At 37.9% G+C, this 24987-nt stretch overlaps 1 protein-coding gene across 1 annotated transcript in view; it reads right to left on the minus strand.

Annotated features, from left to right (window-relative positions):
- Positions 1-10142: 10142 nt before the first annotated feature.
- Positions 10143-24987, minus strand: part of PIBF1 (progesterone immunomodulatory binding factor 1) — a 135882-nt gene continuing 121037 nt past the window's right edge. The window contains exons 17-18 of the mRNA XM_014966146.1: positions 12770-12949; positions 10143-10466 (exon numbers count right to left, since the gene is read on the minus strand). Coding sequence (XP_014821632.1) covers positions 10410-10466; positions 12770-12949 — 237 coding nt within the window. The 3' untranslated portion in view covers positions 10143-10409. The remainder of the gene's footprint in view (positions 10467-12769; positions 12950-24987) is intronic.

Below are 24987 nucleotides of genomic sequence, written 5' to 3' on the forward strand. Positions count from 1 at the left end.
GAAATAAGTAAAAGGAGATGTTTACTTTCAGAACAAGACACCAGATAAAAAAAAAAAACTTTCTCCATTTTAATGATATCTTGTTAAGATGTTTTTTACTAGAGCAGCTCTAGATAGAAATATTTATCTATTAGAATGTTCATGTTTGACCCATAGGTGTTGTTGCTGGATGACTTAATGAAAGCTTGGGCTATGTCTATTGTGTTAGGGGATGGAAAACTACAGTTCATGAATGTATAGCCCATTTCAAAGGCGTTTACCTGACCGGTTCATAACTTGCTTAGTTAAGCTGTGGAGCCCGCTTACGCATGAACTTGTCAGTAATGTGGCAAGTTGGATGAGGCAAGACTTTAACAACATGTCTTAATCCCCGTGCTGCTTGAAAGATAGAAGTAAGATAAAGGAGAGGAAAAGTTGATTCAATCTTTTAACAAAACACGGCTTCTTTCTCTCTAGGTCGCATATTGGTAACTTCACAGACTAACAAAATACATAGTTGTTTTTTAAGTGATTAGAAAATCTTGCTTCTGTGCAATTCAAGAGTAAGGCCCAATGATTCATAGATGTGGCAGACAGTATTAGAATTAGAATTAGAATTGCCATAAGATACTACATAATCACATGTAACCTGTGGGAAAAAATATATCTATTTTATTGCACTGGAGAAACAAATATCAAAGCGTATATTTTGGCAGGACCAGGGTAAAAATCATATTTTGTTCTACATCTTAAAGTGTTTTACCGCGCAGCCCTTCGGTTTCTCAAATTTTAAGTTTGGTGTTCAGATACGACTTCACGGAAAAGGGAAAGAAGTAAAAGTGGAAGGGCCAAAGACGATGTCAGTTCTTTTGCCTCATGTTGGTGTTGCCAGACCATGCGACTAGAGCAGGTCGCGATTGCACAAACAAACTGTCTTTCATCAATCCCGCATCTGCATCTACTCCTGTCATTTTAAATCTTACAATAAAACAATTATTTGAAGGCAGTGAAATTCACCTATGAGATAATTATTAATCACAGTAGGTTAGACCAGTTTGGTCCGCTGTGTTCTATCAGCAGAAGCGTTTTGCAACGATCCATTGCAGCACTTCCAGTCCAGGTGACGTTATTTATAGTACGAAGCAGCGGCAATAAGCTTTCCTGGTACCTAATTTAGGAAGAACAAAAAAAAAAAGCTCTGTGTTCTTTATCCCAAGGACATTTTGGTACTCTTAAACTAGTCTCATGTCAGTGTTTCTTTCAAAAATATCACACCGAGAGATAGCGTGATGATAGCCTGTTTCCCTCTACTTGAAGGCAGCAGTGAAATCAGTGCTCGTGGCAAGCTGAGTAACAGCCACATAGCCAAAGAAGTTGCCTGCTCACACTGAATTATGCAACTTAAGGAATTCCCCTCTACAAATACTTTGTTAAACATTAATGCATTGCATTTTTTAATATCCACATTCCATCAAATGGTATGGCCCCATAATTTGCTTTATTGGATTAAATCCACTCTTACTGGCAACCTAAAACTTAAGTGCTAATCTTTGCAAAGTCAAGTGTCGAAGCAGCCATTGTATCCATACTCTCTAAGATTAGTCCAAGGTTCCTTACTATTTCATGAAGCTAGGTGCTTAAGAATGGGATAAATAAAAACTAGAAAACTGGTATTTTTAAAGTAGACTTCAGAAGGGAAAGAAGGAAGAGGCATATATTAAATTCAGTACCCTGTCAGTGCTCAGGAGCTTTATGTAGTCTGTGGGAGGTGCTTCAAGCTGGAAGCTCTGAATTTTGTCTTGGCCATTTCTATCCAAAGCTGAAGGGTTGAAAGTTGCACCTTTTTTTCAGGAATGCTCCCATCACTGTCTTGCCCAAAGTTAACTTCTGTGAACGTTCAGCAGGGATAATTGGATCCCATCCTATCCCCCACTTGAGGAAAACAAGGTTCCTTACTATTTCATGAAGCTGGGTGCTTAAGAATGGGATAAATAAAAACTAGAAAACTGGTATTTTTAAAGTAGACTTCAGAAGGGAAAGAAGGAAGAGGCATATATTAAATTCAGTACCCTGTCAGTGCTCAGGAGCTTTATGTAGTCTGTGGGAGGTGCTTCAAGCTGGAAGCTCTGAATTTTGTCTTGGCCATTTCTATCCAAAGCTGAAGGGTTGAAAGTCGCACCTTTTTTTCAGGAATGCTCCCATCACTGTCTTGCCCAAAGTTAACTTCTGTGAACGTTCAGCAGGGATAATTGGATCCCATCCTATCCCCCACTTGAGGAAAACGGTACCACGCTCTGTTTCCTATGGAGGCAGGATGACGGCTACGGAGCACTGTGAAGCCAACAGCCTTGCCAGGCCTGTGCAGACTGGGTTCCAGCTTCTGGTCCAATAAACCAGCAGAAGTGACCAGCAGAAGTAGGGAGGTGACTGTGCCCCCGTACTTGGCACTGGTGAGGCCACACCTCGAGTATTGTGTCCAGATAGGCTGCCCAGGGAGGTGGTTGAGTCACCATCCCTGGATGTGTTTAAGGGCCGTTTAGATGCAGTGCTAAGGGACATGGTGTAGGGGAGGACTTTGTAGAGTAGGGTAGATGGTTGGACTCGATGATCCCAAGGGTCTCTTCCAACCTGAATGATTCTATGATTCTATGAAACAGAATCATAGAATCACAGAATGATGTGGGGTTGGAAGGGACCACTGGAGATCATCTAGTCCAACCCCCCTGCCAAAGCAGGTCCACCTAGAGCAGGTTGCACAGGAACATGTCCACGCGGGTTTTGATAGAATCATAGAATGGTTTGGGTTGGAAGGGACCTCAAAGATCATCGAATTCCAACCCCCCTGCCATGGGCAGGGACACCTCCCACTAGAGCAGGCTGCTCAAGACACGTTCAGGATCACACCTGCTCTTATTACCAAACCCAGCAATTGGTATTGTGCACAGTGTGAAGCACCGTTAGTGCTGTCACCTCTCTATGGAGCAGTAGAACTTGGCATTGCCATGACTGGGACAAGTCTTGGTGGTCATCGAGAATGCTGGAATATCTGTACTTTTGGTACCTCCGTGGCTGAGCGGCACCAAAGCAGAATTTTAGGAACCTTACAGATACATCTTTATGATTTCAGAAGTGAGCTGGAAGTGGTAAGAATAGAGAATACAGAAAATCTCTTACGTGAAAGAATAACAAGGAAGGTGGATCAGGTATTCCTGTTTCCAGAAACATCCAACGATCTGAAAGCTTCCATGTTAAAAATACTGTGTATTTTTATGAAAACTAGGGCTGCCAGTAAAATCAGGAAACGTGGTGCTGTCCACTGCTGGCCCATGGGGAGTGTCCACCTTTCTGGCATGGACCTGGCAATTCTCAGAGACAGGACAGTAGGTCAGACAGGCCCATGAAGATGATGCAGTACAGTAACTTCTATATTTTTAAATAAAACTCATTTCAAGATACTTTATTGGCATTTCATTCGTAACCAAAAGCACCTTAAACATGGATGTCCACAGGAAAATACTTTGCATTGTATGAAAAATAAATATAACTAAATTAAAATAACTTATATTTATATTAAAAATGTATATGTATTTATAGATAGTATTTCATTTTACAACTACAAAAGAATAATAGTGAATTATCAAAGATTCTTGATGTTACTGCAGCTGGAAACGTAAGAATTTCACATAGTTTGTTTCTTTGTGATTTCAGAGAGTTTAATGGATCAGAAATCTCCTCTGTACTTGCTTTTAAGTCTCTCAGCTATCTGGGAATGACTATCATTGTGTAAAACGATTCGACAAAGGTTTCAGCCTGTACAGATTTGAAATGGCACGTCAGAAGGAAAACCCTCCATATTTGGTGGGATTGGGTGTTTGGTTTTCGTTGACAACAGGCTCTAATCAGCTCCCTCGGGTTTCCCTAAGGGAGGTTTCAGACAGTCTCCATTGTGTAGGGGGGCACCCTGGCTGCGCATGGAGATTAGCCCGCAGAGATTTTTAGGGGGTTGAGAAAGAAAGGTAAGCTCCCTCCTGCTGTTGGTAAACACCCTTATTGTTCTCCAGTCCCCGCTGAATGCAACAACTGCAATTCTACAAAGTTAATTACTGCAATAATGAAAGAAATGACACAAAATGACAAGGAATGTGCTAATTCAGTAAGACTCAAGTCATTGACATATTAGTCCCTTTACTGTTCGTTGTTACTTTCAGGCACGTACTCCTTTACTCATAAATACTGAGTGGATTTGGAGGACTTAGGATTTAAGTAATAAGGTAATAAAATAAAGATTGATGTGTAAGAAGTGGTGCCTGATGATCTCTTAGGAGTCTCTCAGGTCAGCACCTGAGACTTGAACAGAGAAGATCTCTGATGAAGTATCTGAACAGAAGAACTTAGCTGCCCTTGCAGGACTTACAGCCTGTTTCCTTTCACAGGTCCAAGAATGAAGACCCGCAAGAATTTTATTGATATGCTAAAATGATTTAACCCCTTAGAAGGAAAAGATGGCAAGTGAACAGACCGCCCCAAAACATTGTATTTTTTCCTTGCTTACTTCCCACGCTATCAGGGAAGGGATGAGTGATACTAATTTTTGTGTGAACATCTTACACGTAGCTGGGGATGACAACTTGTGAATCTGTGTTTACAGGGCTCCCCGCTGGCACGGGGAGCTCTGTGCTTGGGAACCACAGGGCTGTGAAACGCAGAGTGACACGTCTCCTGGATGCGTGGCACCACCCCAGTGACGGGAGGACAAGATGGTTTGGGCACAGAAATGACCTTCTCTCGAGGTCCCAGAGCGACCGCGGTAGGAACGTTTCCAACTCTTTCTTTTAGAAAGGGCCAATGCGCCCAGGTGACAATCCTGTTTAAAATCCCCATATAAATTCTAGATGACAACCCCCTCGTAAAAGTCAAGCTCTACGTTGCCAGGCTCCACCTTATTATAACGCACAAAGAAACAAATTCTTCTAAAGAACTGAATAAGAAAGCAATAGGGAAAGTCTCGCAGGCTGCAATCCGCATCTCCCGAATCACGATAAAAAGGAGCACTGGGAATTGCTAACAATTTCAGCTGCAACACTGAATAATCCAAGTAATCCTTCTTCTATTTAACCAAAAGGAAAAATGAAAAGACTTTCATTGAAATACAGTCATAAATTCCATCCGTAAGACTTTTCCTGCAATTAAGTTACATTTACTGATCCACTACTCCTTAAAAGAAGCATTAACACAAAGACTTCAATTATTCATGGTCAAACAAAGTTGATTCTATTGCTTCAATCAAAGCGGCATTCTCTTTTACAGTGGTTATTTCTGTAGTATCTTCAAAAAGGGCACAGAGTCTATGAAAACATGTAAGTTTCTGAGTAAAAGCCATTTCCATGATCAATCCTAACTTTTTGCATTTAGTACTTCTGCCATTTCCTGCTTTCATGGGGATGAAATTTGCTGGGGTTTTTTTGTTTGTTCCCCTTCATCCCTTAAAGGGTAAGCTGATTAAAATTCACCATTTTTTTGGACCCATTCCAACATCCTGAGAAAAAAGGAGTTTCTCTTTCTCCCTCAGGAAAAAAAAAATAAATAAATTACTATTATGGAAAACTTACTGAGGAAAAGCAAACCAGGGCACTCTGGAAAATGAACTCTTGTGGAATGAAGTTGGTGGTTCTTGTGCTGTCAGCAGAGGGCTTAAAGAGCTGCAGAGGGTCTAACATCTGCGGAGCCGTACCTAACTTCTCCCACTGCTAAAAGTGTCTGCAGTAACTCCCCGCTCCCTCTTCCATAATTCCCAGCTGCTGCCCATTCCTGCTGGCGATGCCGTCCCCCGGGAGTTAGCACCTTGTAGCGCTGCCCATGGCTGCCCAGCTTCAGTCCGAAATACCCAAAGTGTAACCGCCTTAATTAAGCTACAGAAGCACGCGTTTTAAAGGTCAAGAGTTCCCAACCAATCCCAGGAATTCAAGAAGGGGATAATATTGCCCAAAGACACTAAGCAGGGCTGGATCTTCCAGAGATACTCGTTTCGTTTGCAAAGGTTGAGAAGGAACACAGAGTCTCGATATTTTTTGGTATAAGAAAATACCAGGGATACATTTCTTTGACTCGGTAAAAAGTCTAACATATGTTCTATTAGATGTAATGTTAACAGGGAGATAAATTCTTTCCTCAGTAGACCTCCCTAAATGAGAGTAACCCTGAGAGATGACAGGCTGTTACAGACTCAAAATGATTGTGTATAAATCTGTTTTCAGGCAAATGTGCACCGGACTGACAGCTGATTGAGGCATATACATAAACACTTCTTCCAAAAGTAAAAATTTGTTTCTAGAAAGTCACAGTCTCCAAGTCATGTTTTCCAAAGACACAGAAGTTGAAGAACGCGCACCAGGAGCAAAAGAATTCTACCTGACCGTCTACCAGATGTCAGAGGTTTAGTAGAGATTGTGTTCCTTTTTTGCTGCAACTACATATCACACAAAAGGATAACAGAAAACAACCTAAGTGTAAGAGGGAGCAAAATGCATCCCAGAGATACTGAGAAATACCCAGAAAACTAATATTTGAATTTAACATTGTTCCTCTTTTACAAGGTTTCATCACTACAGAAAGTCTTGAAGGGGAGGAAGAATATAAATCTCAATGACATATCATTTCTTTGCACAGAAACTATTTAGAAATTACAACACCAGTGAAGTATGATCACAGGATTCAGCAACAAGACTTAAGAGTTTATGTCCTTACTTAAAAAAAAAGGTATTTCATGTTTTCAGTTTCTTCCTCAAATGAGATTTCCTTAATGCTTTCAAGCTTCTTTACTTCCAGGAAGAGACAGAAAGGTGAGAAAGCAATTATACCATAAAAAAATAATAATCCCAACCTGCTGTAAACCAACTGTCCTTCCTTTTTCCTGTCCTTTTTGTAAGCCCATGTACTTACGAAACTTATCACTTAAGTAACACCAACTTAATGTACCAAGAAATGTAATAGTGGATAGAGATTTTTCTCTGCTCCCTTTGGTTTGAAAAAGAGGAACCGAGGATGATTATGTGGGTTGGGCACTTCAGTCACAAGTTGCTTATATGCATGACTGCCCTTAGAAATTTCTCTTTACTTCATTATTTTTGACTCACACATCATTGACACAAGGCCTGCCACAATGGGAAACGGCAAAGACCATTTCACGAAGATGAATTTTGGAATAATTCATTTGACAACTATGTTTGTGGGAAATAACATCAGTGAAAACGCTGTGCAGGTAATGCAACTGAACCTTTTCATTACTTAAAGAGCAAAAAGGTTCATTAATTTTTGCTATAGGGCATTTCACATTTGAATAGTTATATTTAAGTGACATTCTAGCTTTCACATGAAAAGCTTAGAAGTCTCCTCCTAGATAATTAATTCTAGCCTTGGAGTCTGGTGAGGAGACCCAGGAAAAATACAAAGTATTCAACTGGAAAAAAAATTACATACTGAGGAAATTTAAGCAGGGACTATATGCATTACAAGAATTTACCAACAACATTATGTGTTATCAGTATATGCTAACAAATTACTTTTATTTTTGCAAATTTAAAGATGGGCCTTGTAAGTAATTTTCTAAAAAAACTTTGCCAGAATATGTTACTTGTCATCTGAAGAACTGTTTAAATGACAATAAAATTTCACCACAAATCAGTCTAATTCTCTTTCAGCCTTCCTAGAAAATGGGGTTGCCTGGATGACACAGATGTTTACAATGCACAATTCATTCTGGAAGCATCAAAATGTTCTTGTGTATTGTATTTCCGTGGAAGAACTAAACACTGTGTCTCTGGGAAGGTAAGAAGTCATGTCACTAGCTTACATTAGTGTATTTAGAAATACTACTATAGAGTAATTTAGGTTGGGCAGGAATTCTGAAAATCAGCCATCTAGTCCATTTCAATGTCAGGTCCAATTACACCAGGTTGCTCAGGACTTTGTCCAGTTGAGTTCTGAATATCTCCAAGGAAGAAGCTTACACCACCTCTCTGGGCAACCTATTCCAGTATTTGACCACTCTCACAATAAAAACGTTTTTTTAAATACCTGAGTTTTCTAGTGCTCTGACTTGTGTCCAATGCCTCTTACTCTATCACTCTGCATCTCTGAGAGGAGTCTGGCTCTGTTGCCTCTGTACCATCCCATCCCATCAGGTAGCTGGAGACTGCAACAAGTTCCCCCCAAAGCCCTCTATGCTTAAGGCTGAACAAGTGCAGCTCTTTCAGCCTCCTCTTCTGCATCAGCTGCTCCAGCCCCTGATCATTGTGGAGAATCTCTGCTGGGCTCACTTCAGTATGTCCATGTCTGTCTTGAACAAGCCTAAATTTGGATGCACCACTCCAGATGTGGTCTCCCATGTGCCAAACAGAAGGGAAGGATGACTTCCCTCCATCTGCTGGCTATCCTGCTGTTAATACCACCCAAGATGCGGCTGGCTGGCACATTGCTGACTCACATTCCATTTTTTGTCCATTAGGACCTTGAGGTCTGTTTCTGCCAAGCTGCTTTCCAGCCAGTACTGGCATATGGGGTTACTCCATCCTAGATGTGGGACTGCATTTGCTTTTGTTGAACTTCATAAGGTTCTTGTTGACTCAAGTTTCCGGCCTGTTGAGGTCCCTCTGAGATCCTGCCCTCCAGTGTACAGACTACTCCTCCAAATTTGCTATTGCCTATGAACTTGCTGAGGGATGCTACTAGTTGGACTTTGCATTGCTGATCACATTTCCTTGAGCTTGGTGTGTCAGCCAATTTTCTACCCACCTTACAGTCAGTATGTCACCAATTTGTCTAGAAGAATACTACAGGAGAACAAATCGTGAACACTTAAGATTCCAACTACTACCTTGCCTAAAATAGCTCACAGTCCTTATCAGTAATATAATTTATTAATTATTGGGTGATAACAGACAAACAGGATAGTCTGGGAAGTTAAACTAGGGACTGTGAATCATATAAAATCTGTTAGAAACTACAAAATTAGTATCTGCATATGGGAGATATTTCACATGAAAGACATGTTAATGATTCCATTCACATAAAAATACAAGTTAGATAAAACCCTAGACTTCAGGAAACCATAGTTTATTCAGGAATGTCTGTAGAGATAGGTTTGTGAGCCCAAAGGTTTGCGTATTTTTTCCCCAGTGCACACCGGTCAGTCTAATAAAAGATATTACCTTTGTCTACATACTTGGCCTCCTTCCCTCACAGAATGATAATTTTAATCCGTGATGTGCAATTGGTAGCATTTTCACCTCACTCAGAATTATGAAAAAAATAAGGAAGAAACTGAAGCTTACCTGGAACAGAGAAAGTATTCCTGTGTTTCAAACTGCTGTTTGGAAAATGAAAATAAGTGCATCTAGGAATCAAAAGCTTGATATTGCTCAGCATTATATACTAAATAATTATTGTTCATGTCTAGGTAGGAATAATGAATCAGTTGAAGAGATATTGTTAAGTAAAAAGGACGTAATAAAAAGGAGCTTCCTCTTAAATGAAATCTGAACAATATTTTCAGTATACAGTCACTTAAACAATATCATCTACATTTATGCTGTATATAGACATGTACCAGTTGCAGTCAAAAGTGCTTTAAAGTATGAGAGACCTTTTCTGTAGTCTAAGTGAAGTGGAATAAATATATTGACTGTATTCTTGGAACATGGTGGGGCTTATTTTCATACAATTAAATACGGCAAGTTATCCGTTTCACCATTACATGCTACAGTACTCGCACATCATGATTCTGTTTTTATTATTACACTGATTAACTACACTAGAGCAAGTGTATCTAGCCCATTAAGTATCGGTGTTGATAATTAAGATCGATGTTATTGCTTTTCTTTAGAACATTTTTACTGCCTGTTTGGTAGAACAAATGATATCAAATAACAAACTATACAAATCAAGGCCGGTAAGAAATTGATTTTTTTTCCACCTGACATGAGTTTCCTTCATAGAAAGTAGGATTTAGTCTGATGTTAACTCATGTATATTTTTATAATTTCTATGAGCCAGAATAGTTGCAAGGAATGTGGCATGAAACACAGGGTCCAAGAAAAACAATATAAAAAAGCCAAAACATGCATTAATTTGAACACTCTGAATAACACACCTTTTAACTGCCCAGATCATAAATATGTACAATATGCTAGTGTTTATTTATCTTTTAAAATTCAAATATATGTTAGCAAAATCATTGCATGCCTTATTTCCACACATTTTTTCACATAACAAATCTAAAAATTATTTTATGAAGCATAAGATCATTCGACAGGTATAAATGAACAGTTAAAACCAAACCAGTTAAAACCAAAACAGGGCATCGTTATGGTGAAAATAACTTTCTTCAAAGAAAAGGTCCCCAAAGGATTATTTTGAGTAATTTTGGAAAAATGCTATGGTGATGTTTTCTTCTGCAGTTTCTTGTACCATACAGGTGCCTCTTTATTTGTCTGTAAAATAAAGAATTAAATAAATTTACTTGTGAGACAGGGAAGTCAGAAGAAAAACATGCAATCTACGCTAAAGTCTCTTTCCTTCCTCTGTAGTTCAGAGGGATAACTAAGCTGTTTGCTTAAATGCAAATAAATTAAAAACAAGACTATGCATTTAAGGATTTTATTACAGCATATCTGCATGAAAATATTCCTATTTCTAGGTTATAAAAAGAAGATTATACAGTAAGAAGTAAATTATTTGTTTTAAAATATCTATCACAATGAAAACATACACCAACTGTGCCATAAATAGGTTTCATTGGAAACAGCATCATCTGACTCTCCCACTTGAGAAGGGAAGGGAACTTAAAAAACAGAGATCTTAGGTGTGCCATAATTGACCAACACTTTGTGCAGCAATGTAGTTCTTAACAATTATAATTAAAAATAAAATAATTCAGCAGTTTTCTGACAGCGTAGAAAGTATTTTGATCACAGAGAATTATCTGTGAGCAACTTTGCCTTGCCTTCATAATCCTATGGGCTACTGCTACGCGGTCAGGATTGCACAACGTTCTTGTGCCAAATTCAGAGGTCGTTTGTATAGAGAAATAAAACTGAAGAAGTGGAGGTGGAACAAGGTAAGGACTATTCTGTTTTCAGCATTGGGTATAATCTCTTACATTAGTGAGTACTGCCTCTTTTGTCTGTTGTCCCTAAACTCATCCCTTTCTAGTTCCATTTGCTGTCTGCTCTCTATTAATTCTTTCCTCTGAGACTTAATAACCATTCAATTTAAAAATCGACTTTATTCAGCCGGCCTTGTGGTGGGGGTTCTCATCACATTTTAATCTCCATCTTTCTCTCATTTTGAAGATTTCAGTTACAATAATAAATCTCTATTTGTGCAAGCTTTTAAAATTCTAGAAATTGAGCTAAATTGGCAGGATTTTCACAGGACTACTAAATTCTTTCCACACTTAAGGAGAAACCCTGCCATCTGCCCATTTTCAGTTCCCTACTCCAAAGTCTGAAGAATTTTTCAAAGAAAATTTTTCAAAGAAAAATTGGTCACAATTTCTCAATATAAAAGCATTTTTTCTAGATTACTACGCCATTTCTATATCCCTAAATAAAACAGGAGAGATTAAACACTGAAACCCTGGATCATCCACACAACCTAATCGCTAGCTCACATTTTGGCTCTGTTTTGGATCACTGAATAGCTCTGTCAAAGGCAGAAGTTTGTGCAGTGTGATTTAGCACCACCAAAAGCATTGTGGAGGAGACAACACTGAGTGGCCTGTGTTTAGTCTCATAACACTATCCAAGCAAATTTTGAACCTCTAAAGTCCCCAAATGCCCTCACATCATGTCCAAGAGACTCAACCATTTCCCACATTGTGTATTAGAAAAATAGTATCTGCTGTGCTGCAATACAAACCTTATATTGTTTAAGACACTGAATTTTCAAGTGTCCACCAGGCAAAGAAAAAAAAAAAGAAAAAACTATATAGATATTTGGATCAAAATAGCATTTATGCTGTGCGGTGTGGATACAACCAATCTCGGGAAAGGTAGCCTCAAGAAGCGTAAGTAAGAGTCATGATTTGTTTTATGATTCAGCATTGCAACTTGGCTCTTTTACGTTTATCAGCTCAGATATAGTCAGAGCCAGAAACTTCTAAACCATTTTCATGAAGCTTTCAAATAGTAGAGGCACTAAGCCTGACACAGGCCACTTGAAGTGTTGAAATCCAAGTATTTACTCTCTAAAGGAACAAAACAGGGTTTTAATATCAGGTATCCTCAGTAACAGAAGAGATATCAATATTTGGCATGTATTTTTTATAGATATATTTAGATATATATACATACATTAGTATACATATATTCATAAATATAAGAATACATAAATACACTTATTTCCTCACTCCTGCTCCACGATATGTAAGTATACACACACACACCACACTCATACATGATCAGGGTAGATTTAAAATTGTATACATAGTCTGTGGATCCCTGTGGCTATTAAATTTTTGCTAACCATTCTTAATACTGTAATATTATAATGGCATATAAAAAAATAAAATTTAGTTTGCTCTGAGCTTAAGATGCAGAAAGTACCAAATAGCTAAATAACATCATAAACTGCAATTTGTCTCCTCAACATTGAACACTCCTATAAAGAGCTCTAAGTATTCAGCTGAATTAATTGTATATCTCCTTGAAGTATGAACCCACATTTTTATCTTTAAAAAGTAAGGTTAACGATCAAAAAATCTTATGGCACTTAGTCTTATTATAGTACTTACAAATAACGTTGGCTTAGGTGTAAATACATTTTCTTCTTCATGTTCTGGCAGCAGTTTTACTAAAGGGTTTGATTTGTTTTTTGCCGTCGCACTTTTTAAATCAATATGAGACGGAGGTGAATTCTGTTCATAGCGTTTACCATGTAGACTAATTAGAATCTGTTTCATTGTGGCTAGTTCCTATAAAACCACAAAAGAACAGTACTAAGTTATTCAGTAAAAAAGCATTTGAACCTATTAAATATTTATTTATTAATAATAAATTTATATTCACCAAACTACACGTGTAAGTGGATCAGTAAATCTAACAAGCATGAACATATACTTGCCATAATTAATAAGGTTACTAATTGGACACTACTAAAATAAGAAAATAAAAAAGGCATATAGGATTTATGCAACTCAAATTTTGTACTGCTTAAAGGCTGTAAAAGAGAACATTTACTGTGCAATAAGGAGTCCACTATCTCTTTTAACTTAACTATTTAACTTAAAAGAAGAATTTAACTTTAGCTTTTTAAGTTAAAAGAAGTTTTTTGAATTTTGTCAGGCCAAGGGAGTTTACAAATCTAACTTGAATGACTGTGACAAATCGTACTTTTCAGCGGTAGGTCTTGCATGGAAGTCTTATAAATAAATTACTAGAAACATGAGCGTGTCTTTATATCCAGACCAGAAAAGAAAAATCAATGAAAAAACTTTGCTACAGCAAAGGGATCAGCGTGGAAAAGATATTTTGTGAAAAATGAAAGTTCCAACTTGGGAAAAAGAAAACCAAGAGCACATAGAAATGCAGACTTTTTTGGATGTTGGAATAATTTGCTTTGTAAACAGTTTGAATTAATTAAAAAAGTAACCTTTTCTTTCCACTTAGCTGAACAAAACAGATTATTCAAAAGCTACAGTACAGTGAGAAAGAAAAAAAAAATTGTGACATTAACTGGACATCTCCTTTTGTCACCTTGTATCATCTAGTGCCTAACGTTCTCTCTCCCCACGTGTAATGGATGTAATTACTAAAAAATAAGTTATAGAATTTAAAACATTATTTATTGTTACTATTTATTGTACTATTATTATTATTATTCAGAGCACTCACTATTGCAGAACCAGAAACAGCAATGTCAGCAGAAAAGCCTTTCAAAGTAAATTTTATGATAATGTTATGTTTTATTAACTATTAATGTTTTTGTTTGCTTGCATTTTACAAATGCAGTTGTCTTCAATAAGCAATACTGTTAATGTATTAGCATTCTACATAATTAACATTCTATCTTATCTCTCAACCAGAACAGGCTAACTCATATTTATAGCTGAATGACAAACATTTGTTATATCTTACCTATTTCTTAATACTTGCCAGAAAACTACATTGATGCACGTTCTATTTTCATTGCATTATTAGTAACGAGTTAAAAAAAAAACCCCTCAGCCTTTTAAAATATTCCTGCCATATACCTTCTCTCTGCTCACTGCTGCCTTTAATACAAGACACAAAGTCAAAAGAATCACGTTTGTTGCCTTTAAATTGTCCCACGCTAACTCAGTTATATGAATGGACGTTACACTCCGCAGACCAGCTTTATCGAGTGTACAAATTGTTCTTGTATCTCAGTCATTTAATATTAACTATTTGCATAATTCAGCCATGTGTGGTGGCATGTTGAAACAGCGTGACTGCAGAGCAGCTGTTTAAAAGGACTGCATAGTTGATGCCAACATGTTTTTCAAAGTTGTAAACTCTGCAAAGATGTTGCCAAAGCGACACATAGACAGAATTTCTCGATGAAAATAACTCAAGCAAGTATACAGCAAATAAATACGCCATCACAGGAGATTAAATTGTACATAAACAATGCTTTGACATTAACAAGTGCTGTTCCTATACTTAAACTGCCTTGTTCTGTGGACCAAATAGTTGCACGTTTGAACAAGGCAAAACCCAAAAACTGTCACGCAGATTTATTTCAGAAACAAGAGTTGAAACCTGTATGTGTAGGGTCAAATTCTCTTGTGTCAAGATCCACTTGGCAGCCTAAGGTCTCCTCTACTTCACAGAATCCGTCCTGTACTTGACAGCCCTGTCTGTTTTCAGACTTGGAATAGGCTCTGGAGAGTCAGCTCTCAGACGAGATTCCCCCGTGACAGGAGAATTCTCTAATGTGAAGGAATGACAGGGAGTGGGGATGACAAATTAGCCCACAACGAATAAAGTATTTTGGCATCACGGCCAAATTTATCGTAAGAATTTAGCTAAAATTGCCTTAGTATTTGTTCTAAAATCCTTCCACATTTAGTGAGAAAGACCTTAACAAACTTGGCAAAATAGCACAGGAAATACTGAATCCAACAGAATCATTGGTATGTACTGCTAAACAAGAAAAGAAAATTGGCCCAACACATTTGCAAGAGATTTGCTGTTTTCAACCAAGCAAATACTGAAAACAAAGTTCTGTCTTGAACTGCAATAATTTTACCCATCTCTTTAGATTTCTCTGCTGCTGAACACAATCTTAATTCTTAGCTTCATTTTTAAATTCTAAACAAAGTCATTAGTGCTACTTGCTACTATTAGCATGTTACCGTGATTCAACAATATTTTCCAATCCTAAAAACTGTCAAGTTGTTCTAGAAAGCTCACATGGAAAAAGCAGATTGTGCTTAGCAGAAACATGTGAACTTGTTCCAGTACGAATAGGACCTTGTCAAAAAATAGGAAAGTAGGTATAGGGTTCAAAATGGATGGGAAGAATCTTTGGTGTAGAAGGAGATGTATTAGTTTCAGGATAAGCTACGTAAAGGAAGATGTGAAGACAAATGGATGGTTAAAATTTTTAGACATTTCCACTGTGTCAAATTCCCAATCCTGTGTCCAGGAAGAGCTGTGCAAATTGTTTGCTTACGGTATTCACTGCAGTTACTCAGTGCACTGCAGAAACAGCGTTGCTAAAGCTCTGCACGTCCCAGTTTCTCTGTGGAGGTATTTGGTCCTTGCCACGCTGGCTCCTGGACATACAAGCAAGCCATGCTACACAAGCTGTGTGTCACTGCCTTCAGGCTTCCAGGTCTGAAGGATCTGGCGAGCTAGAGAGCAGTCCTTCTTGGGAGGACTATGAGTACTGACACCTCTGAGGGGATTCACCCAGCTCCTCTCTGCGCTGGCTTTACAGCCTTGGTCTCTCTGTCCCAAGCTTCGGCAACACAAGCACCCGCTCCCCACTTACACAATATTCTGTGAGACGTGGCAGTGCAGAGACACGGAAAACAACGTGCTTCTCAAGAAAAGGTGGGTTAAGATGAAACAAGTTAAAAATTAAAGTATGCAGCCGGCACAAAACCACTTTTTATGTAGGAGTGTCACCCATACAAACATGGATCAGGGCTACACCCTATCTTCATAGGATTATAGAATGGTTAGAGTTGGAAGGGACCTTAAAGATCATCAAGTTCCAACCCCCCTGCCATGGGCAGGGACACCTCCCACTAGAGCAGGTTGCTCAAAGCCCCATCCAGCCTGGTCTTGAACACTTCCAGGGATGGGGCAGCCACAACTTCTCTGGGCAACCTGTTCCAGTGTCCCACTACCCTCACAGTAAAGAATTTCTTTTCAGTAGCTAATCTAGATCTCCCCTCCTTCAACCCAAAACCATTACTCCTCGTCCTATCGCTACACTCCATGACAAAAAGTCCCTCCCCATCTCTCCTGTAGGCTCCCTTCAGATACTGGAAGGCTGCCACAAGGTCTCCCTGGCGCCTTCTCTTCTCCAGGCTGAACAACCCCAGCTCTCTCAGCCTGTCCTCATAGGAGAGGTGCTCCAGCCCTCTGATCATGTTGAAAGTCTGTCCTCAGAAACCTGATGAATTTTTGTTAAGGATACTAACCCGCTCTGCCTACCAGCACAAATGCCAAAAAACAAAGCAGTGAGCTGTGTGACACATTAAAAGGGATTTAGCTAAAGCTTGTAACACCTAAATTTGTGTCTAAACTGAAGTATCTGCACATAAGCTAGGAATCTAACTTTCCATTACAGACAGTGTAGCTTGGAAAATGATTCAACTCTTTCAGGAGTGGATCCTTATGGGTGTGTTGGCTGAATCGTTGTGTAACAACACTAGCCATATTGACTAGGTGACTATTGGCTATAAAGCAAAGACGCTTACCTCACTGCAGACACCTCCATTTAGATACCTAAATTTAGTTGTAATGAGCTCAATCCATTTCTCACCTCACTCTCCTTATCTTTTACTTTTCTCAGACTTCTACTTCACCTAAACCAACTTTTATCCTGAATAGCCAATGTACAATCATAATTCCCCTTGCACACACATTTGAAGTAACGAATTGCTGTGTTAAAAAGAAATGCATTTTTAGAACAGGGATTCACGCCACAGATCGTCTACTCATGTAAGTTTTCCCAAACATGCATAGGTTCATGCTTTAGAACAATCTAACATCCCGTGTTTCACTTATGCACAGTAATTCACATTTAATGAAGATTACTTGAACTATAAAACAACCATTGAAACTTTTGCATACACAACCAGAAAGTAGCTGGAATACAAAGTAAGCAAATAGAATGAATGGACTGAGAACAATGCGAGCGATGTAGCAGGAGGTGAGGTAAGGTAACATGTATTGCATTGTAAATAGTATCAGAAGAACTTGCTTGCTTATTTCCATTTTTATTTTTGGTACTGTGATATCCAACAACCTTAGTTAAAAATAGCAAAAACAATTTTGTGTGCCAATACACAAACGGAGAGGGAAATATTTAGGTATAGACAAAGGATAGGCACCAATCTTATCCATGATGTTCATTAATTAAAATGTTTTCTGGTTTGGGATTTTTCCCTAGTTTTGCCTTGTTGATTTATTAGGCTGAATGCTATCAATCAGTGCTGTTGTTGTGGAACTCTTACAGTCTGCAATAACTGAATATCACATTAAAATCATCAAGCTTTAAAACAGCATTAAAGGAACCAAACAAAACAAGTGTCAACCATTTTAAAAGGTAAAGGAAAAAAAAGCAAAATAGTTGGATGCTATCTGCTCATATTAATCATATTTCAGAAGAATCTGAGATACATATGAGGATGTTTGATCTTGAAACAAGTAAAAATAAGTTTATTTTATTTGAAATTATTTTTACCTGTTTATTATGGATAATTGAATAGTTCCTAGAAAAATGGAGACTGAAGATCAGTTTGGGAATATGAAGGATAAAATTTGACTCCTTCAACTAGCAATGCAACTAGAAGATAGAGGTGAGAAAATGCAAAAATAAGGCATGCAGCAATATAAAATATAAATGTATTTTGAGTTATAGATACTACAAGGGATTCTCCATCAACATTGTTTTTGTTGCCCTTTATACATGTTCAAACATACATGTATCAGAAAAGCATCTTATGTTTTTCTAATTCAGTACTACAAAAATTCAAAATTAGTGTAATATTAAATGTTATAACAAAATAATAACTTAAAACAAAATGAAAAAGAATTGTCTGATGCAAATTGCCTATGGAAAATGACTAAGGCATAAAAAGGAATGCTGTTTTATCAAGTAAATAATTGATGAAGTATATAAAAAAATTGCCTACATTAAGGACAACTGATATTTATCAAGATAGTTATTTCATTTCTTTTCAGTGGATTGTCAACAAGTATAAAGATTTTGCTTCTTACTGTTTCTATCATGTAATTATAATCAAAGCAAGAAAGAATCCTCTCTGTGCACTCAAAAGCCTGCAAAGGCACCTAACATTATATATAGAATCACAGAATTGTCTAGGTTGGAAGGGACCTTTAAGATCATCTAGTCCAACCATCAATCTAACTCTGACAAAAAACCACAAACCAAATCAAAATAAAAAACAAAAAACCCACAAAACCATCACTAAACCATGTCACTAAGCACCATGTCAACCCATCTTTTGAACACCTCCAGGGATGGTGCCTCAACCGCTTCCCTGGGCAGCCCATTCCAATGCTTGATAACCCTTTTCAGTGTAAAAATTCTTCCTAATATCCAATCTGAACCTCCCCTGGTGCAACTTGAGGCCATTTCCTCTTGTCCTGTCGGCCTGTGACTTGGGAAAAGTATGTATAAGATGTATAATGATAATAAATATGTAAATTTATATAAGCAGTTGAAATTATATATATATCTGCTGTGGAAGCAGATGTAAAATAACAGTCTCAGGAAAAAGCAACTGGCTTACAGGAATAAATTACATAAATATCAGTTCTTATGTTCTTATGGCAGGGATGTCTTGCACCTTCAAATAATCACCATACAATGATCTTAAAAACAAACTTCACATAGATCAAACTGAACAATTGGAAATGCTCAGTAGGAAGAGACATCTACCTTTCTAGCCTGAACATAATTTATTCTGATGGTAAACATGATGGTAAACATGATGGTTTTTCTTATCACTAAAATCACTTCAGAAGCAGCCAATGGGTGTCAGGTCCCTCTGTCTCCTTCCTCATGCATCAAAGCCCACGGTTACTGCATTCAGATAAATATCCTCTAAAGCAAAAGTGACCCTAACAATAGCATATACAGTTAACTGAACCTTTACCACGACAAATGGTATTCTACTTCTAGCTTTACGTATAGAGTTTGTGATTGCAATCTTCACTTGGATGAGAACTCCATTTTGAAGCAGAGAACTTGCATTGTGGAAGCTGAACAAGAAACTTCTGTCCTAAGATGTATGAGGTTCTGGAAGAACCACTGAATTTTGATGACTGACAAGCATTTCCAGGTAAAGAAAACAACATAAATTTCCAGTAAAAGAATGGAAGCACAGAAAAGACCCTAAAAACTATCATCTTTAAACAAGAAAACCAATTTCACTGGCAAAACCAGAAAAATCAGCTGAAGGAGGAATAAAGAGAGAGGTTTGTCCCCCTCAAAGATGGTGATGAAAACGTAAGGTCTCTCAGAATTTGTGAGTCAAGCACGAAGATGAAGATTTTAGATGCATGTCCCAACCCCCAATCTGTAAGTCTTCTGTACGGTTAAAATATGTATGTTCAGGACCTCCTTTGGATAGCTTGTATTCCTCACTTTAACTGCCATATGGTCCCCATGTGGTTAAATTATAACTCAAAAAAAAAAAGAAAAAAGTATCCAGTCTGGAAAAATTTAAGAGATTACAGCACTGTCTTTAGGTCCAAGAACAGTGGACTGTACAGCTCTCCTTTCATAGAGGAGACTGGACAAAAAACTGCTTCACAAAAGACTTAAGGGCACTACATTTTGAGTGCAGAGACCAGACTCTTCTCAATGTGGGAGCCAAACAGTAGGTCTGAGTTCAGCAGTTTGGTGACTATTCTGGCTATAATAACTTCTAAAATAACAACAACAATAAAAACAATAGCTATAGCAGAACATGCAAGTGAGGGAACACAGCCATACTGTGATGAAAAACATGTTTGTGCTAAGTCAATGCAATCTGTCATCACATGCACATATCCTCCCGGTTAGGCAGCTATTGTAGTCTTCAAACAACAAGTCAGCACAGGGAAAAGCAGAGTTCAGAAAATGAGGTTATGGGTATGTATATTAAAGAATACCAATTTGAGAAACTTAAACCAGCATTTGAGAATGCTATATCCATTTAGTACCGTTTTGTAAAGAGCACATTTCAGAAATGATTTCTCAAGTCTCTCAAGAATTGAAAGCTCATGTTCAATACACAAATGTTCTTGGGAAGACTCAGAAAAAAAAATTTATAATTTTCTACTTCCTGGAAAAGGGTAGGGAAGGTTGTTCAGAAGGAACTGTCTTCAGAGTTGTCTGTCTCAGGGTAGTCAAGCTTGATGGGCATATAAGGTGATGGTAGAGAAAATACTAAGGATATTGTGCTCTATGAAGTCTGTGCATTTTCTTACTTAGGTCCTTCTTAGATTCCTACCGTGATTGTCTGTTAAAGTAAAGCTGTGTTAAAATAAAGGTGTATCACTTAATAACTGATGCTAAGATCGAGAGAGGGATCTTCGTGAGAACTCTGGTTCAGCTTTGGAACATGTGACCGGATACTTGGTTGGATTTCCTCACATTGACCTTCAGATATCATCAGTAATAATATCTAAACCTAGGCACACTAGCTTGTTGAATTCCTCTATATAGCTGTTAGTGAGACATTCACAGGTTACAAGCTCAAGAAGTGGGGCCATGTGAACCTCATGAGGTTCAACAAGGCCAAGTGCAGGGGCCTGTACCTTGGTTGGGGCAACACCCAGTGTCCATACAGGCTGGGGATGAAGGGGTTGAGATCAGCCCTGCCAAGAAGGACTTGGGCCTACTGGTGATGAGAAGCTGGACGTGGGCTAGCAATGTGCCCTCACAGCCCAGAAGGCCAACTGCATCCTGGGCTGCATCAAAAGAAGTGTGTCCAGCAGGTTGAGGGAGGCAATTCTGCCCCTCTACTCCACTCTGGTGAGACCCCACCTGGAGTACTGTGTCCAGCTCTGGAGCCCTTAGTACAGACTAGATATAAGGAAGAATTTTTTTTATTATAAGGATGGTGAAATACTGGCCCAGGTTGCCCAGACAGGTGGTAGATGCCCCATCCCTAAAACCACTGAAGGTTAGGTCAGACAGGGCTCTGAGCAGCCTGATCTAGTTCAAGATTCCCCTGCTCATTACAGGGGAGGTTGGACTAGATGACCTTAAAGGTCTCTTCCACAAATGCAAACTATTCTAAGATTCTACACTGAATTTTGCCGATTTTAGATGAAGATAGGGTAAATCACACAAGAGTGCTTGTTCTTCTTTTCTGACTACAAATTCCTAGACAATTTTCAGATGTAGACATCTACACTACAAATTTTTAAAATTAGGCAAGCTCATTCTCTGCTACTTCATCACTTGACTTGAGAAACAACTTTTTATCTTTACACTGGTAATACTCTTTAGTATCATTGGAATTCAGCAGTTAAAATGGAGATAAACAAACAGAGCCTTCTGTACAGATTGCTGACATAGAACATCAAGTCACTAACATATTTGTGGAGAACAACAGACCAGAAGGGCTGAAATATAACCTGGTTCCACCTTTCTGCATGTGCAATGACTTGCATACAGCACTTTGAAGAAAAAGTTTGAATAAGGATGGTGAAATACTGGCCCAGGTTGCCCAGAGAGGTGGTAGATGCCCCATCCCTAAAACCACTGAAGGTTAGGTCAGACAGGGCTCTGAGCAGCCTGATCTAGTTCAAGATTCCCCTGCTCATTACAGGGGAGGTTGGACTAGATGACCTTAAAGGTCTCTTCCACAAATGCAAACTATTCTAAGATTCTACACTGAATTTTGCCGATTTTAGATGAAGATAGGGTAAATCACACAAGAGTGCTTGTTCTTCTTTTCTGACTACAAATTCCTAGACAATTTTCAGATGTAGACATCTACACTACAAATTTTTAAAATTAGGCAAGCTCATTCTCTGCTACTTCGTCACCTGACTTGAGAAACAACTTTTTATCTTTACACTGGTAATACTCTTTAGTATCATTGGAATTCAGCAGTTAAAATGGAGATAAACAAACAGAGCCTTCTGTACAGATTGCTGACATAGAACATCAAGTCACTAACATATTTGTGGAGAACAACAGACCAGAAGGGCTGAAATATAACCTGGTTCCACCTTTCTGCATGTGCAATGACTTGCATACAGCACTTTGAAGAAAAAGTTTGAGTACGGTTCTCGAACTTTGGAATGTACTTAAAGAAAGGAGATGTATGTGTGTCATTATCAAGAAATGAGATTCTCAAGCAAAAGATGTACCTTGAATGTCTCCTCTTCAGAAGTACTGACAATTCACACAAAGAATTATTTTAGAACTGTTCTTCACGGGTTTTATTTCTGCCAAACAGCTAGAGACGCATTGCAGAAGGGCTCTAGCCTATAACCTGGAATGAACTATTTGTCTCCCTTTTTTGTCTGAAAGTGGAAAAAAGACCAACACTATTAGCACAGAATTAACAACACTGTACATTAATATCGATGATGACAAAGTGTGAAATAGTAGAAATACACTACAGAAGCTACATTTTAAGACGACAGCAAAATGAAGCAACTAAGTCAGTCCACTCCGCTATTTATGACTGTAGATGGATAGGATGCAGCAGTGCAAATGGTGCAAATTTGGCTTCAGTGGAATGTTCTGGACTTGTGCTTATCAGGAGTAGAACCTACGTGCATAACAGAGCTCAAAGATTTAACAATCACCTATGCAATTGAGAAAACATCAGAACTCATGTTCTGATGCCTCGTGTTTAATGCCTCGTGTAAAGCAGAGAGTATTTGACATAGTTCCATCCTCAGTTGCAGCTGTAGTGGAAATATCAGAAGTCAGCAAGAATTCTGCTGTGAGGTTTGCACATATGGTCATCTCAGGCACACGGATACACATTGTAAAGCTGGAAACTGGAAGACAGTATGAAATGTCCTGATCAAACAAATGAACCTGATAACTGGGCAGTGGAAAGATGCCAGACCATATGCAGGATGTTGATAGCTTCTCTGCACTACACTTAATTTGGGAGTTCTCTCTACTCCAGTGCATATGAAAGCTTAAAATGAACTGACGGATCTGTGACTATATGGATCTACAAACTACTTCCAGTTTTATAAGGTGAATGCATTAGAACTGTGGCAACAATAAAATGGCCCAGTTGTTGCAGTGAACAGCTTCTGTCTTTTTAGATACATAAAAACCTCAGCCTGTTTCAGCAGTATCTTTAAATTTCTTTTTAACAGTTAAATCTTTCTAACTTCTTAAGGAAAATAAATAATTTGCCTCATAATTCAGAACTTGCATGTCAAATTTTGACTTTTTTTTCCCCACTCTTTGTATTGAAGATCGGAAACGTATTTGATATTATAACTAGGACTAAATCCCCAAATATTTTTTAATCTGAGCCACTGTGACATTCATTTACTCAAATTCAATTTTAATAAAAAATATGCTTTCTTGAGTAAGTTCTACTTACAGGAAGGAGATAGTAAAAATGATGAAGTATCAAGACAGCCTTATTCACATAAATGATTATGTAGACATTCCTGTATTTTCTGAGAAGGTAACACTTTAGTTTGATTCTCCCTGTCCTTGGTATGTCTTACAGAGTATTTAAATTCACTTTCCAGTTGGTAATATTCAAATGCTATCATAAAGTGAGTGAAAGCAAAAATTTTACACAGCTGGATAAGCAGCAGAATGTGATGGAAATATTCATAGCCAATACAGGAAAAATTGATACAACAAACAACTGGTTAAACGTTCAAAAAATCTGAACAATTTCAGATTGCTCAACAGCCAACAATTTATTGTTTAAATGTTTATCACTTTAACTGATTCCAGCTCTCTCAAAAATATACAATTTAAAATACACATGCCAATTCCATCCCATGCTCCATAAAGAAGTTATATTCTTATTTTTGAGAGCAAAAAATTTATTTATATTGGACTTATATTAATCGACATTACTAAACCATGTGTTATTTTCATGGTTTCTAAGAGTCTAAAAAAAAGTAAGTTGTTGAGTACAAATCACCATTTAGTAGACAATTGTTTAGCGTATGCCACTGAAAATAGAAAGATAATTCTTTAAAGAATATATATGAAAACTAGTAAGATATTCTGAATAATACAACTCCAAGAAAAGAATGAATGGACCCAGCTGTTAAGTCCTTCCTCTTCCTAAATTCAGGACTATTTGGAATTCAAGTTTTAGTAAAGCTTGACAGCAACAAAATAGATAACAAAAAGGAGAAACACTGCTTAGGAGCATATTTTTCCTTGTAAAAAATGTGCCAGAAACTTCTCTACACTCATTTAGCAATGTAAATGTCACTTTGTTTCTCCAAGCTTTAAGCTGAGAATAGCTCCAGGGCTTACTTGTGATGCAGAAATGTCCCTGTAATCTACTTAGAAAACATGCAGAACATTAATAGAAACTAGAATCTTGGAACATAAACGTAGCATAAGAAAAATGATAATTACTCTGTGGCTTAACATTTAAAAAGAGAGCTAAGCATTGTACATAAGCATTTTTTTTAATATAAAACAAGTCGCAGCACATAGATGAGCAGGAAGCCATTCACTTTAGAAACACAAATAATTCTGACATTATCGTGTACAATCTTTTTACACAGAAGAGAAGGGAAAGAGGCAGAGCTGGAGATTGTTTGAAGGCACCTG

The sequence above is a fragment of the Calidris pugnax genome, unplaced genomic scaffold, assembly GCF_001431845.1.
Source record: "Calidris pugnax isolate Ruff unplaced genomic scaffold, ASM143184v1 scaffold20, whole genome shotgun sequence".
NCBI lineage: Eukaryota > Metazoa > Chordata > Aves > Charadriiformes > Scolopacidae > Calidris > Calidris pugnax.